This window comes from Ranitomeya imitator, chromosome 3 (assembly GCF_032444005.1).
Source record: "Ranitomeya imitator isolate aRanImi1 chromosome 3, aRanImi1.pri, whole genome shotgun sequence".
Lineage (NCBI taxonomy): Eukaryota > Metazoa > Chordata > Amphibia > Anura > Dendrobatidae > Ranitomeya > Ranitomeya imitator.
In genome coordinates, this window is record NC_091284.1 from 809364950 (window position 1) to 809382737 (window position 17788).

Genomic DNA, 17788 nt, shown 5'->3' on the forward strand with positions numbered 1-17788 from the left:
GATCATGACATCTGAAACATTTCACCTCCAAGTAGAACTTTTCCAATTTACAGAATCTCTTGAAAAAGAACTCAAAAACATTCTCAATAATACAGGAACTTTTTGAAAAGGAGATTTTCGAAATTCGCACTAAAGGTTAGATAAAGCAACCACCATGCTCCAAAACATGGACTACAGAGAAAACAAAGTACTACTCAGTATCAAATGTCCGTATTGGTCCACAACACGGGGGGGTAGGTGACCTCAAAGCCTCCAGATACCTACACCTCATCGAGAAGTCTGCTAAATATCTTATGCAGAGGAAAATTAAGACGTTTAATTGGTGTTAGTTCATCTGAGATACAATCAATAATAAGATATAATAATTTTAGCCCAGTATAAATTACTTTTTTTTTAATATTTTGCCAGGATATTGGAGACACCTCCACGTCTGGTTTGAATCTCTACTAGGATCATTCGATAATCTACTTTTCTTTTTTTTTTTTTCCAGAAATTTGTTCTGAATTTGAAACTTCACATTTTGTCACGGGAGAAGGGCGCGAAACTTCAGGAGAAATGTATCGGTAACTCTGGTTTCACGATGGTGAATCTTGGGTCCAGTTTAGGTATAAAGTTGTTGAAGTTCTTAGAAGCTTCAGAACCAAAGGCATCCAAGGCTTTCCTGTTCATAAACGCGAACCTAACAGTGGAGAAGCAGACAGAGATTATTATTGCTTGGTTTTATCTTGGTGGTGTTGTTGCTGTTTTTGATCTTTTTTGGCTGTAGTTGGCAGGAAAGGCGGTTCTCCAAGTTGGTGCTGCTATATTTTTACAAACCCATCAATGTGTACGTTGTTTATTGTTAAACATGGAACTCTATGGAAAATAATGGCCGCCTAACTCAAAAATGTAAAGAAGACACACGTTTTGGTGTACTTTTGCCTTATTTGGTATATAGATGTGTCAGACAGATGGGTCAAAACCCTCTCGAATTGTAAATTTCCTTCATAGTAAAAGGAACGTTAAAAAGTAAGGATAGGTGTGGTTGGGAAAATTTTCATGGGTGTCCAAAATTGGTCTTTCAATGCAATTTCATAGGAATGCAATTTTATGAAACACTTGATACATGAGAAAGTAGATCATCCATCAATAAATTAGCTGTATTGTTAGAACAACCCATGGTTGTAATGAAACCGCCCTGGCGATCGACTGATCATCATGGATCTGGCTTATCCAACCTCTGGTGATCGGCTGTTCCCACCATGGGAGACAAGCAGGGGGTAGGGATCCTCCTCATGATGTTAAGTCAGAATCTGCTACAAAATTTGGGTGTGGAAGGGGGCTAACCAAATTGGACAACCCTCGGTCACATCTTTCACATAAAGTAAAGCTTAATGGAATGGGATTTCTTACCGGCCCTTTGTAAGTCTCAAGAGAAATTTCCAGTAAGACGGCCTTAAATTCTGAACTTCCAGGACCGCCTAAGGGACGTATAAAAATAATTTTTAAAAAAGCGCATCGATCACAGATCACTTCGGCATATTAAAGAAAAACAAGACTGAGTCTAATCAATCAAAACTGGACTTGCTTGCTGCCGACTCTCTAATAAAACCCATATCAATACCTTGAACTATCAATCCATCAAAAATGTAAAATATTTTTCAATAAAAACGTTTCCTAGCATTCTATGTTTACAGTTCCTAAACAATGCTATGTGTCTCCATGATAACAGACTACAAACAAAACCAGTGAAGTCTGATCCTGCAGTCATACTCCTTTACCGCCAGTCCCCTATCCTCTACTGATCACGAACCTATCGAATATATGCTTACGAGAAGTAGAAGACGGATGGCAACATGATGGCGGGATCAGACTACAGACTTTGTAGTCTGTAACCAAGGGAACAGATCAGCCTCTATGCAGACCTAAGACAGAAAATTACAGATTTCTCATTAGGACTAATTCTTAAGTTTTTTTTTTTGATGCACTCAAACTGTTCTATTTTGCTTTTTAATAAAAAGGTGGTGGCACCAGATTGCCTGCTTTAATTGATTGTAGGCAGAAACGATAACGGAGGTCTCCATTTTGGACAATTCCTACTTGTATCAGATTATAACAAAGCGTCCTCCCGCTAGAACTCCCAGCGATCATCTGTGACAAAATCTAGCAGGAAGTGTTCAATTTTACAACAGCGACACCACAGGGGAAAATAAGTATTACACACTGGATTCAACTCTGGTCCTCCTCAGTAAATTCTCCTCCCAGAGGAGCAGATCCTTAACCTAGGACCCCCGTCCATTAGCTCAAAATTCACTAACAGGGTACAGGATTATGGGTTTTGTAAATTGGGAGACCACTTTAAACTATGCTACTTACTGCATGGAAACAGATCGCTGTAGACACTGCGTAGATGACACTATCTGCATGAGGGAAATAGGGAAATCTTCCGGCTTCAATCCCTTTGAAATACATTGTCTGCAATAACAAGGGTAGAATGAGTCTCCGAATAGACGAGATCGATTGTAACAAAAAATATATGGCATCCAAAAAGTGTATAGGACCCTTCTGTCCCGCTGCCGCATGCCTCTGGTTTCACAAGGATGGATAAAGAAATTTTGTTTTAGAATCATGTTCCATCACATGCTGTATTGTGGGGGTATGCTCCTCTAGATGGATAGGGGAGTTTATGGTGTTGTATAGGGGTATCATATGGCGTCACATGGAGTGCCAACTGATATAGATAGAATACAGCACCATATGGTCTCTTCACACCGTCATAAAGCTCCAAACTATTAACTCTACTATGTGCATGATGCCTGACGGTGACCTGACTCCATTGTAGGGTGCTACAGCCAATCCAGTATTTACTACTGCAGCAACCTACAATGTCTACATACAAGTGGCTATAAAATTAAAGGCTAGTATGGATGTGCCTATAGCTGGGCGCGTGCTGTCTCTATATCGAAGAGCTAACGTTTGCCCTGTGGAGAGTGACACGCCTGGCATGCCACTGTAAGGAGACTTATGGGCCATGCAATGCTCCTCTGGGAAATTAAATATGCAAATTGCCCCTTCAGAGAGGAAGAGAACCTGAACTCTAGAGCCACCTATTTCAAGTAGCAATCCTAAAAGTCAATATCAACCCTTTAACGAGCCTTAATATACGATTTAGGATTAAAGCCAAACCAGAATCTCTTTTTGCAGACACGTGTTTTTGGGTGTTGCCCCTCCTCAGTGCAAAGCAAGAGATCTGATTTGGCTGACTGATCGTTTAAGGCCAGTGTCACATTTGCGTGTGCAATGCGAGAAACTCGTGCGAGTCTCTCGTATCACTAACCGGCACTTGGGACCGGAGGGTGCGGCTTAATGTATTTCTATGCAGCTGAACGTTCCGATCCGAACCGCCGGCGGCAGTGCCGGGTATTGAAATGCGAGTTTCTCGCATTGCACACGCAAGTGTGACACCGGCCTAAGGGGTAACATCTCTCCTTGAGGAGAGTGACATTCCTGAAATGCCAAAGAAAGGAGACTGCATGTCAGGCATGTCACTCTCCATAAGGAGAGACGTTATTCCTTAGAACCTAAGTCAGAGATCTCTCCAACAGTCAAATCAGATCTCAGGCCAGTGACTGTATATAGACATATATAGATGTATGTCCCATTATCACTAAGTGCAACAACGGAGATGATTTTAAAGATGGGCCACCAATATCTAAGCCGTGGACAACCTTTCTTTGTTACTAAACCAGTTTAAAGACTCTGCACAGAGCCGTCGCCCGTACTGAACTCATCCCAAGCCAATGACGCACTCACCTCCACCAGTTTGGATGCCAGATACATGGAAATTGTGGTGCTTTTGTAAAACATCATGGAGATTCCAGCAAGGAAACCTAAAACACATAGTAGGACATTGCGAGTTATGGCCATTGGGTCACTATACACTCAATGAAGATAGCTTCAGCTACACGACCCCTGTCACTGGTGCAATTGGATGGGTGCCCAACTCTGCCGAAGGGACATGATGCTCTTGATAAGGGTCGTCAATACAGGGGCGCACAACCTCTGGCTCATTCACCCCAAAAGTCTGTACTCTCCAGCTCTATACTGAGGGTCTGATGGGGGTCTGTGTATGGTCATTCAGTCATTGGGTTTTTCATAACTATAAGACCTCGAGTTCCCATACTGGCGGCGACAACTTAGAATTACGGTACTTTCTTTTGTCTACTTTTGTTTTTGTTTGTGCCGTATTCATCTTTTAATTCCCTTTTTTTCACAATTACTATTTAATTTTTTCGTTATGTTATTTTTTTTTTTTAAGTTTAGCCAGGGTTTAGGTTTTCCAGATGTTTTTGGCTGATTCGTCATTTGCAACTTTTCAAAAAGTCACAATTTTTTTCACACCGCCACGTACGCCAGGATGTGGACATTATACCAGGAAGGGGCTCAGGGTGGGGACATTATACCAGGAAGGGGCCCAGGGAGGGGGACATTATACCAGGAAGGGGCCCAGGATGGGGACATTATACCACCAAGGAGCCCAGGGTGGGGGACATTATAACAGGAATGACCATGATGGGAGACATTATACCAGAAAGGAGCCCAGGGCGGGTGACATTATACCAGGAAGGGGCCCAGGATGGGTACATTATAGCAGAAAGGAGCCCAGGGTGGTGGACATTATACCAGGAAGGGGCCCAGGATGGGGGACAAAATACCAGGAAGGGGCCCAGGATGGGTACATTACACCAGAAAGGAGCCCAGGGTGGGGGACATTATACCAGGAAGGAGCACAGGATGGGGGACATTGTTATATGATGGGGACATTATACCAGGATGGAAGACACGGTTACAGGACAGAGCCAGGATGAGGAACATTATTACAGTAAAGAGTCATTATTACAGGATGGGGGCCAAAACAGGGAGCCTTATTACAGAAAGGGGCCCAGGATGGGGGATATTATAACAGGAATGACCATGATGGGGGACATTATAACAGAAAGGGGCCAGAACAGGAGACATTATTACACAAAGGGGCCAAGATGGAGACATTATTACTTGAAGGGTGAACACATATGTCTTTATAGGGTCTATACATCTGACCAACATGGAGGTGAAGGCCCATATCTAAATATATTGGAGCCTATCGTCCTCTAGTTACGCCAATGTTGTCAACGGTCGGCTGATTGTTCTTGTAGGACTTTCTGGCAGGACAATTAAGAGACTAAAACCCTTTTTTCCCCGAATAGAGACAAATGCAGTTTACTGACGGGATCACATCTCCAACCTTCAATCTCAAAAGCCTTACCAGCTATAAGTGCATGAAGCTCGTCATCCAGATTACGCACCCATCGCAGTAAACAGCTTGTACCCTGTGTGGACAGACAGAATGGTTATGGTTTAGCGAATTTTCACCGCCTGTATTGTATTGTCCTCGGTTATGGTGGCATCTGTTCTTCTATGACCCAGCTATACCAGTGGCCACAGCTTAGATGCACAGTCTCTTGGAGTCTCTCCAAGAAAAATAAATGTAGCTGCACATACAACCATTTCTGGAGTGGCCTCACCTTATAAATACTGACAAAAGACCCCAGGAAAGCCCCCAGCTGGAAGTTTTCTTTGTTGTAAAAGAGCGAGATCAGCCGGGACGGCTTTGTAAACACTTGTCTGAAAGTGGACGGGATGCGGAGGCAGCATTGGATCAAGTACCCAACGCTGAACATTCGTATAAATCCCTGGAGAAAACAAGGAACATTACTTTATAAATGGACAAAAATACATTTTTGCACGCTTCACCCACAAACTTAATTGTATTTTATTGGGATTTTATGTGATATACATAAAGCATCGAGTATTTGTGAAGTGTAAAGGAAATGATACATGGTTTTCCAATTATTTTATTTGTGAAGGCCTCAGAGGTTTGTGTGAGAACGTTAGCGATAAAATGGCATCATGGAGACCAAGGAGCACACCAGACAGGTCAGGGATAAAGTTGTGGAGTAAATTAGGGTTAGGTTGTAAAAAAAAAATAGCTTAAGCTCTGAACATATTACAAAGCACTGTTCAATCCATCATCCAAAAATGGAAGGAGTATGCACAACTGCAAACCTACCAAGACATGGCTGTCCCCCAAGCCTGACATCCCAAGCAAAAAGAGCACTAATTAGTGAAGAAGCTAAAGGACTATGGTCCCTGTAGAGGAGTCGCAGAGATCCACAGCTCAGTTGGGAAAATCTGTCCACAGGACAACTATTAGTTGTATATTCCGCAAACATTTAAGGAACAGTGCCAAGAAGAAAGCCATTTTTGAAAGCAAGCCACAAGAAGTGACATTTGCAGTTTGCAATAAGGCACGTAGGGTACACAGCGAGCATGTGGAAAAAGGTGGTCTGATCAGGTGAGACCAAAGCTGAACATTTTGAACTTAAATGGAAAATGCTAAATGAGGGGGAAAACTAAGACTGCATATCACCATGAAAACACCATCCCCGCAATCATGCATGGTGGTGGCAGCATCATGCTGTGGGGAGGCTTTTCTTCAACAGGGATTGAGAAGATGGTCAGATGTAATGGGAAAGTGATGTAGGTAAATACAGGGTAATCCTGGAGGAAAACCTGTTAGACGTACTTATTCTCTTGTATATAGGAGCAGTATTATAGTAGTTATATTCTTGTACATAGGAGCAGCATTATAGTAGTTATATATCTTGTACATAGGAGCAGTATTATAGTAGTTATATTCTTGTATATAGGAGCAGTATTATAGTAGTCATATTCTTGTACATAGGAGCAGCATTATAGTAGTTATATATCTTGTACATAGGAGCAGTATTATAGTAGTTATATTCTTGTATATAGGAGCAGTATTATAGTAGTCATATTCTTGTACATAGGACCAGTATCATAGTAGATATATTCTTGTACATAGGAGCAGCATTATAGTAGTTATATTCTTGTACATAGGAGCAGTATTATAGTAGTTATATTCTTGTACATAGGGGGCAGTATTATAGTAGTTATATTCTTGTACATAGGGGCAGTATTATAGTAGTTATATTCTTGTACATAGGAGCAGCATTATAGTAGTTATATTCTTGTACATAGGAGCAGTATTATAGTAGTTATATTCTTCTACATAGGAGCAGCATTATAGTACTTATATTCTTGTACATAGGAGGCAGTATTATAGTAGTTATATTCTTGCACATAGGAGCAGTATTATAGTAGTTATATTCTTGTATATAGGAGCAGTATTATAGTAGTTATATTCTTGCACATAGGAGCAGTATTATAGTAGTTATATTCTTGTACATAGAGGCAGTATTATAGTAGTTGTATTCTTGCACATAGGAGCAGTATTATAGTAGTTATATTCTTGTACATAGAGGCAGTATTATAGTAGTTGTATTCTTGTATATAGGAGCAGTATTATAGTAGTTATATTCTTGTACATAGGAGCAGTATTATAGTAGTTATATTCTTGTACATAGGGGCAGTATTATAGTATATATTCTTCTACATAGGAGCAGTATTATAGTAGTTATATTCTTGTACATAGAGGCAGTATTATAGTAGTTATATTCTTGTATATAGGAGCAGTATTATAGTAGTCATATTCTTGTACATAGGACCAGTATCATAGTAGATATATATTCTTCTACATAGGAGCAGCATTATAGTACTTATATTCTTGTACATAGGAGGCAGTATTATAGTAGTTATATTCTTGCACATAGGAGCAGTATTATAGTAGTTATATTCTTGTACATAGGACCAGTATCATAGTAGATATATATTCTTCTACATAGGAGCAGCATTATAGTACTTACATTCTTGTACATAGGAGGCAGTATTATAGTAGTTATATTCTTGCACATAGGAGCAGTATTATAGTAGTTATATTCTTGTATATAGGAGCAGTATTATAGTAGTTATATTCTTGCACATAGGAGCAGTATTATAGTAGTTATATTCTTGTATATAGGAGCAGTATTATAGTAGTTATATTCTTGTACATAGAGGCAGTATTATAGTAGTTGTATTCTTGTATATAGGAGCAGTATTATAGTAGTTATATTCTTGTACATAGGAGCAGTATTATAGTAGTTATATTCTTGTACATAGAGGCAGTATTATAGTAGTTGTATTCTTGTATATAGGAGCAGTATTATAGTAGCTATATTCTTGTACATAGGGGCAGTATTATAGTAGTTATATTCTTGTACATAGGAGCAGTATTATAGTAGTTGTATTCTTGTATATAGGAGCAGTATTATAGTAGCTATATTCTTGTACATAGGGGCAGTATTACAGTAGTTATATTCTTGTACATAGGAAGCAGTATTATAGTAGTTATATTCTTTTACATAGGAGCAGTATTATAGTAGTTATATTCTTGTACATAGGAACAGTATTATAGTAGTTATATTCTTGCACATAGGGGCAGTATTATAGTAGTTATATTCTTGTACATAGGGAGCAGTATTATAGTAGTTATATTCTTGTACATAGGAGCAGTAGTATAGTAGTTATATTCTTGTACATATGGGCAGTATTATAGTAGTTATATTCTTGTACACAGGGGCAGTAGTTGTATGAATTCCGCTTTATATTTCAGATGCATAATTACTACTTAGTTCAAACTCATAAGGTTTTTGTCTTGTATTTATTAATCTTTTGATAACAAATCTCAGAAATATCTGCATAGAACAATCACATCTTCTGAGATTGATAATGAGTGTAATACATGTTTTTTTTTAAATCCTTTTTGCACTTAAATGTGAAGACCACTTGTTGGGATTTCTCTCATTTTAGGTTATTTGTGTGAGAAAATGTTATCTTAAACATTAGGACATCCATTCCCAAATTGCAGTTAGCGAATAACTGTGGTTTACACTTTCTTGACACCAGATGGCGCTACTGCATCAGAGACAAAGCTTGCACCAAGAATCCCCAATTACCTACACTATTTGTATGTGTAAAATACTCGGAAAATACCGATTGATACGGCTGTCTGACTGCGCCTTAACAATGTGTTGGCGGTTTTTATTATCCAGATGTTTAAGGCTCTTCCATCATTGGATGCTCTTCCAAAAGTTTAATAAAATGGAAATAATGAAGAGGGGAATTTGGTCCCGATTGCCTAAAGCTGGAGTAAAAAAAACTTTGACAAGTTGCAAAATTTTAACATAAAGTGAAATTGGGTGAAAAATGACAGTCTTGATGAATCGGAGGCTTTGGGTTTCGATTTCTTGAAATTTTACAGATACTTCGTTGCTGTCAGTGAATTAAAACACATTCAGTGCTTACATTCAGTGACAGCAAACCTGTATCTACTCTCATCTCACAAGTGAAAACAATTGTGAGGAGTACTCTAGACAAAGCTCAGTGAGCGAAACATCAGCAGCACACATCAATCTGCTGCTTTGTAACATTGTATCAGTCTGGAGTCTGGGTGGTTACTGTAATTAATTATCTAGATGGGATACAATTGGGATACAATCTAGCTCATCCTACACTCATCTCAGAAGTGGGTACGATTGTGGACAGCACTCTAGACCAAGCTCAGTGAGCGAAACATCAGCAACAGCTGTGCTGCTTTGCTACAATGTATCATTCAGGAACCCAGGTGGTTACTGTAATTGTCCAGATTGGATACAATTGGGATACAATCTAGCTAACGCTACTTTCATCTCAGAAATGGAAACTATTGTGAGGAGTACTCTAGACAAAGCTCAGTGAGCGAAACATCAGCAGCACACATCAATCTGCTGCTTTGTAACATTGTATCAGTCTGGAGTCCGGGTGGTTACTGTAATTAATTATCTAGATGGGATACAATTGGGATACAATCTAGCTCATCCTACACTCATCTCAGAAGTGGGTACGATTGTGGACAGCACTCTAGACAAAGCTCAGTGAGCGAAACATCAGCAGCAGCTGTGCTACTTTGCTACAATGTATCATTCAGGAACCCAGGTGGTTACTGTAATTGTCCAGATTGGAAACAATTGGGATACAATCTAGCTAACGCTACTTTCATCTCAGAAATGGAAACAATTGTGAGGCGTACTCTAGACAAAGCTCAGAGAGCGAAACATCAGCAGCACACATCAATCTGCTGCTTTGTAACAATGAATCATTCTGGAACCCAGGTGGTTACTGTAATTATCCAGATGGGATACAATCTAGCTAATCATACTCTCATCTCAGAAGTGGATCGATTGTGGACAGCACTCTAGACCAAGCTCAGTGAGTGAAACATCAGCGGCAGCTGTGCTACTTTGCTACAATGTATCATTCAGGAACCCAGGTGGTTACTGTAATTGTCCAGAGTGGATACAATTGGGATACAATCTAGCTAACGCTACTTTCATCTCAGAAATGGAAACAATTGTGAGGCGTACTCTAGACAAAGCTCAGTGAGCGAAACATCAGCAGCACACATCAATCTGCTGCTTTGTAACAATGAATCATTCAGGAACCCAGGTGGTTACTGTAATTGTCCAGATCGGATACAATTGGGATACAATCTAGCTAATCCTACTCATCTCAGAAGTGGATTCGATTGTGGACAGCACTCTAGACCAAGCTCAGTGAGCGAAACATCAGCAGCAGCTGTGCTACTTTGCTACAATATATCATTCAGGAACCCAGGTGGTTACTGTAATTGTCCAGATTGGAAACAATTGGGATACAATCTAGCTAACGCTACTTTCATCTCAGAAATGGAAACAATTGTGAGGCGTACTCTAGACAAAGCTCAGAGAGCGAAACATCAGCAGCACACATCAATCTGCTGCTTTGTAACAATGAATCATTCTGGAACCCAGGTGGTTACTGTAATTATCCAGATGGGATACAATATAGCTAATCATACACTCATCTCAGAAGTGGATCGATTGTGGACAGCACTCTAGACCAAGCTCAGTGAGCGAAACATCAGCGGCAGCAGTGCCGATTTGCTACAATGTATCATTCTGGAGTCCGGGTGGTTACTGTGATTATCCAGATGGGATACAATGTAGCTAATCCCATGATTAGCTAGATTGTGGACAGTACTCTAGACGAAGCACAGTGAGCGAAACATCAGCAACAGCTGTACTGCTTTGCTACAATGTATCAGTCTGGAGTCCGGGTGGTTACCGTAATTATGTAGATGTATCCCATTCTCAGCTGTGAGCCGTACTAGCCATCAGGGGAGCTGCCTGCTAGCAGTCAAAAACAAGGGTGTTTTCATTGCTTCACTGATAGCAAGCAAATATCTTGACAACTGAGTTCAGAGATATATGAGAAGTAGGCAGAACATTTGGAAGTAACCTTTAACAAAAATTGGAGATCGGAAAACATGGCTTTCTTCCAACAACAAAAAAAAAAGAAACAAAACAGCGCCACTCCTGACTACAGGTTGTGTGTGGTAATGCAGCCAAGTATAAATCGCTTTAACAGAGTGGAAAAAGGTGCGGAGTCGACTGTGACATAAAGGAGCCATGTTTTTCTACGTCTGGACCGCCCCTTTAAGGTGAATGTGAACCGCAGACAGCAGTGAGTGGGTTCACCAGTCTGGGTCAGGTCGTTACTGACTAACGGGACTGATTAATCGTCTAACCTCAATTAAAGGAGATAATGCTGAATTTCTTGGCTGGGGATCGGAGGGATGACATAAAACGTTGGCTCGTGTAGATGTAGTGGAGTTTATCAACGAGAGTCTTCAAAAGATCCGTGTGTCGGCCATGCTGGCCGCGTTCCGCCACATCTGGCAGCAATCAGCGCTTACCTTAATGCAGTAAGAGATACAGTTGTCTTCGTAGTGCTTGCAGCATCTGTGCCGGGGCCCGTGCTTGCATCTAAACAGAAAGCCACAAATCACCGGGAGTAACTAGACATGTATGTGTGTATCCTACTGGTAAACATTCAGCGAGCGCAAAGGGGCCGGCACTGCGGGGAACGGGGACAAGGTCCGTAACAAACGGCCCCAGTATAAAACTGGGCTGGACAGAGCGGGTTCTAGACCACTGGGTCATTTACTTATTGTAACCAAGGGCCCACTGGTTATTTCCTAGACCAATAGTTATATAATTAACCACTGGACCACCTGGATATTGTTATTTCTTAGACCAATAGTTCTATAATTAACCACAGGACCACCAGGGATAATGTTAATAGTTATAGTAAATAACAGGGATAATACTTATATAATTAACCTGTGGACAACCAGGGATATTGTTATTTCTTAGATCAATAGTTATATAATTAACCACAGGACCACCAGGGATAATGTTAATAATTATAGTTAATAACAGGGATAATACTTTTATAATTAACCTGTGGACAACCAGGGATATTGTTATTTTTTAGACTAATAGATTATATAATTATCCACTGGACCACCAGGGATATTGTTATTTTCTAGACCAATAGATTATAGAATAAACTAGTGGGCAACCAGGGATATTATTATTATTTCCTAGACCAATAGTTATATAATTAACCACTGGACCACCAGGGATAATGTTATTAATTATAGTTAATAATAGGAATAATACTTATATAATTAACAAGTGGACCACCAGGGATAATGTTATTTCCTAGAAAAAAATAGTTATATAATTAACTGCAGGACCACCTGGGATAATGTTATGAATTATAGTTAATAGCAGGGATAATACTTATATGATTAACCAGTGGACAACCAGGGATATTATTTCCTAGACCAATAGTTACATAATTAACCACTGGCCCACCAGGGATATGATTTCCTAGATCAACAGATTATATAATTAACCTCTGGACCACCAGACATGTTGCTATTTCCTAGACCAATAGATTGTATAATTAACCACTGGCCCACCATGGATATAATTATTTCCTAGACCAATAGTTAAATAATTAGCCAGTGGACCACCAGAGATGTTATTATTTTCTAGACCACTAGATATATTATATACATAACCAATAGAGAACCAGGGATATTGCTATTTCTTAGACCAATAGATTATATAATTAGCCACTGGCCCACCAGAGATATTATTTCCTAGACAAATAGTATATTAGACACTGGTCCACCAGGGATATTATTTTCTAGACCAATAGTTATATAATTATCCGCTGGACCACCAGAGAGGATATTATTTTCTAGACCACTAGATATATTGCATACATAACCAATAGAGAACCAGGGATACTGCAATTTCTTACACCAGTAGATTATATAATTAACCACTGGACCGCCAGGGATATTGTAAGTTGCTGGACCACGAGATATATTAGATATATAACCAATAGAGCACCAGTAATATTAATACTTGCTACACTATTAGATATATTGCATGCTTAGCTGCTAGATCACCAGGGATATTAGTTACTAGTCCATTAGTTACGATACATACTGTACTTAATTACTGGACACTAGGGATATTGTTCTTTTCGAGACCACTAGGTGTTTTGCTTAATATAACCACTGGAACACCAGGGAAATTGGTATTTCCTGGATGAATAGATTGTATAATTAACCACTGGACCAGCAGGGATATTTTTTATTTGATAAACCACTAGATATCTAACATAAGTAAACCACTGGCCCACTAGGAATATTGTTATTTGCTAACTTATTATGATGTCCATATCTCCTTTCACCCTTTTAATTAATTAATGCCCAATTCTTTAAAATATGTTTTTCTCTAATTGTCACAAAGTGAAATGTATGTTCACAGTGACTGCACCAGCAGAATAGTGAGTGCAGCTCTGGGGTATAATACAGGATGTAACTCAGGATCAGTAATGTAATGTATGTACACAGTGACTGCACCAGCAGAATAGTGAGTGCAGCTCCGGGGTATAATACAGGATGTAACTCAGGATCAGTAATGTAATGTATGTACACAGTGACTGCACCAGCAGAATAGTGAGTGCAGCTCCGGGGTATAATACAGGATGTAACTCAGGATCAGTAATGTAATGTATGTACACAGTGACTGCACCAGCAGAATAGTGAGTGCAGCTCTGGAGAATAATACAAGATATAACTCAGGATCAGTAATGTAATGTATGTACACAGTGACTGCACCAGCAGAATAGTGAGTGCAGCTCTGGGGTATAATACAGGATGTAACTCAGGATCAGTAATGTAATGTATGTACACAGTGACTGCACCAGCAGAATAGTGAGTGCAGCTCTGGAGTATAATACAGGATGTAACTCAGGATCAGTAATGTAATGTATGTACACAGTGACTGCACCAGCAGAATAGTGAGTGCCGCTCTGGAGTATAATACAGGATGTAACTCAGGATCAGTAATGTAATGTATGTACACAGTGACTGCACCAGCAGAATAGTGAGTGCAGCTCTGGGGTATAATACAGGAGGTAACTCAGGATCAGTAATGTAATGTATGTACACAGTGACTGCACCAGCAGAATAGTGAGTGCAGCTCTGGGGTATAATACAGGAGGTAACTCAGGATCAGTAATGTAATGTATGTACACAGTGACTGCACCAGCAGAATAGTGAGCGCAGCTCTGGGGTATAATGCAGGCTGTAACTCAGGATCAGTAATGTAATGTCTGTACACAGTGACTGCACCAGCAGAATAGTGAGCGCAGCTCTGGAGTATAATACAGGATGTAACTCAGGATCAGTAATGTAATGTACGTTCACAGTGACTGCACCAGCAGAATAGTGAGTGCAGCTCTGGAGTATAATACAGGATGTAACTCAGGATCAGTAATGTATGTACACAGTGACTGCACCAGCAGAATAGTGAGTGCAGCTCTGGAGTATAATACAGGATGTAACTCACGATCAGTAATGTAATGTATGTTCACAGTGACTGCACCAGCAGAATAGTGAGTGCAGCTCTGGGGTATAATACAGGATGTAACTCAGGATCAGTAATGTAATGTATGTACACAGTGACTGCACCAGCAGAATAGTGAGTGCAGCTCTGGGGTATAATACAGGAGGTAACTCCGGATCAGTAATGTAATGTATGTACACAGTGACTGCACCAGCAGAATAGTGAGCGCAGCTCTGGGGTATAATGCAGGCTGTAACTCAGGATCAGTAATGTAATGTCTGTACACAGTGACTGCACCAGCAGTACAGTGAGTGCAGCTCTGGGGTATAATACAGGATGTAACTCAGGATCAGTAATGTAATGTATGTACACAGTGACTGCACCAGCAGAATAGTGAGTGCAGCTCTGGAGTATAATACAGGATGTAACTCAGAATCAGTAATGTAATGTAATACACAGTGACTGCACCAGCAGAATAGTGAGCGCAGCTCTGGGGTATAATGCAGGATGTAACTCAGGATCAGTAATGTAATGTATGTACACAGTGACTGCACCAGCAGAATAGTGAGTGCAGCTCTGGGTATAATACAGGATGTAACTCAGGATCAGTAATGTAATGTATGTACACAGTGACTGCACCAGCAGAATAGCGAGTGCAGCTCTGGAATATATTACAGGATGTAACACAGGATCAGTAATGTAATGTATGTACACAGTGACTGCACCAGCAGAATAGTGAGTGCAGCTCTGGGGTATAATACAGGATGTAACTCAGGATCAGTAATGTAATGTATGTACACAGTGACTGCACCAGCAGAATAGTGAGCGCAGCTCTGGGGTATAATACAGGATGTAACTCAGGATTAGTAATGTAATGTATGTACACAGTGACTGCACCAGCAGAATAGTGAGTGCAGCGCTGGGGTATACTACAAGATATAACTCAGGATCAGTAATGTAATGTATGTACACAGTGACTGCACCAGCAGAATAGTGAGTGCAGCTCTGGGGTATAATACAGGATGTAACTCAGGATCAGTAATGTAATGTATGTACACAGTGACTGCACCAGCAGAATAGTGAGCGCAGCTCTGGGGTATAATACAGGATGTAACTCAGGATTAGTAATGTAATGTATGTACACAGTGACTGCACCAGCAGAATAGTGAGTGCAGCGCTGGGGTATACTACAAGATATAACTCAGGATCAGTAATGTAATGTATGTACACAGTGACTGCACCAGCAGAATAGTGAGTGCAGCTCTGGGGTATAATACAGGATGTAACTCAGGATCAGTAATGTAATGTATGTACACAGTGACTGCACCAGCAGAATAGTGAGTGCAGCTCTGGAGTATAATACAGGATGTAACTCAGGATCAGTAATGTAATGTATGTACACAGTGACTGCACCAGCAGAATAGTGAGTGCAGCTCTGGAGTATACTACAAGATATAACTCAGGATCAGTAATGTAATGTATGTACACAGTGACTGCACCAGCAGAATAGTGAGTGCAACTCTGGGGTATAATTTATGTTGCAAACCAATATCAGTATAGGATAAGTATAGTTTTCATCTCAGTCATTCTATATGTAAGCTGCATTATAGTGTGACTTTCCCTGGGTGACATCTTGGCTTGTAGAACCAACCCCATTACTTTCCTGCTCCATCCTCCCTCCATTTTGCCTTTTTGGGCTTCATTACCATGTACCTTATACTTACTTGACTCGCAGTCATTGCTCGGTAAGTCTGCAGACTTTTGTAACAATCTAAGATTAACCATAATCAGAAACATCTTGAACCTCTTAAGGTGAAATTCTCAATCTTTTGAATGTGTTTAGTAACACGCACCCTCATCCCGGGAAGAAAGTGGATTCCTGACATATTACTCCTGACTCTGATACATTTACATGATTTACGGAGAGAATTTTGGCCGCTCTGTGGTTTTTCCATTTCTCCAAGACTCAACTCATGGCCAAGGTAACAGAAGATATTTTACAAAAAAAAATAAAAATAATGATGCCTCTTTTCCACCAGGGCTCGTACGTACATAGAGTCCATAAGTTTCCTTGTCAGAGAGAATATATTAATCCTCCGAGAGGTTTCCTCCTGTTCCTTGGTTTTCTTTCCGGTTTTGGCATACAAGGTTTCAGGCAGCAATATATGAGCTGGAATCTCTTCTTTTCCCACAATGAATCTGATAAGAAAAGAAATATTGCCATAAAATGCCTGCACCCCTACAATGTGGCCTAGCAGGTTTTAATAGTTCCTGTAGGCATTGAGAAGGCAGGATATTTTACTTTTTTTTTTTTTTTACTTTCCAGCGTTTTAGGATAATTTGATTATCTTTTTTTTTTTTGTCCAGCACAAAAGTGTATAAAACTTTGCAAATTATTCTATTAGTGGACTTATCTTCATTTCAGTACAAAAATTGTATATAAGTGGTGTAATCATCAGTAAAATCAGACCGTACTCATTTGGAGTACAGATGATGGGTGTGATAGATCAGCAGCTGTCTCCTCCTCTGAGTATTGTGCTTATCAGAACACTTAAAGGAGGAGACAAGTGCTGCTGACCCATCACTGCCATCATCTGTACCCATCACTGCCATCATCTGTACCCATCACTGCCATCATCTGTACCCATCATTGCCATCATCTGTACCCATCACTGCCATCATCTGTACCCATCACTGCCATCATCTGTACCCATCACTGCCATCATCTGTACCCATCATTGCCATCATCTGTACCCATCACTGCCATCATCTGTACCCATCACTGCCATCATCTGTACCCATCATTGCCATCATCTGTACCCATCACTGCCATCATCTGTACCCATCACTGCCATCATCTGTACCCATCACTGCCATCATCTGTACCCATCACTGCCATCATCTGTACCCATCACTGCCATCTGTACCCATCACTGCCATCATCTGTACCCATCATTGCCATCATCTGTACCCATCACTGCCATCATCTGTACGCATCACTGCCATCATCTGTACCC

General features: G+C 40.3%; 1 protein-coding gene across 2 annotated transcripts in view; it reads right to left on the reverse strand.

Annotated features, from left to right (window-relative positions):
- Positions 1 to 365: 365 nt before the first annotated feature.
- TMEM135 (transmembrane protein 135) overlaps positions 366 to 17788 on the reverse strand; it is a 426102-nt gene continuing 408679 nt past the window's right edge. The window contains exons 8-15 of one of the 2 annotated variants that reach the window (XM_069759272.1): positions 16824 to 16970; positions 11753 to 11822; positions 5544 to 5711; positions 5285 to 5348; positions 3793 to 3869; positions 2356 to 2454; positions 1393 to 1460; positions 366 to 679 (exon numbers count right to left, since the gene is read on the reverse strand). In XM_069759272.1, coding sequence (XP_069615373.1) covers positions 547 to 679; positions 1393 to 1460; positions 2356 to 2454; positions 3793 to 3869; positions 5285 to 5348; positions 5544 to 5711; positions 11753 to 11822; positions 16824 to 16970 — 826 coding nt within the window. In that variant the 3' untranslated portion in view covers positions 366 to 546. The remainder of the gene's footprint in view (positions 680 to 1392; positions 1461 to 2355; positions 2455 to 3792; positions 3870 to 5284; positions 5349 to 5543; positions 5712 to 11752; positions 11823 to 16823; positions 16971 to 17788) is intronic. The other variant, XM_069759273.1, reaches the window with a different exon arrangement.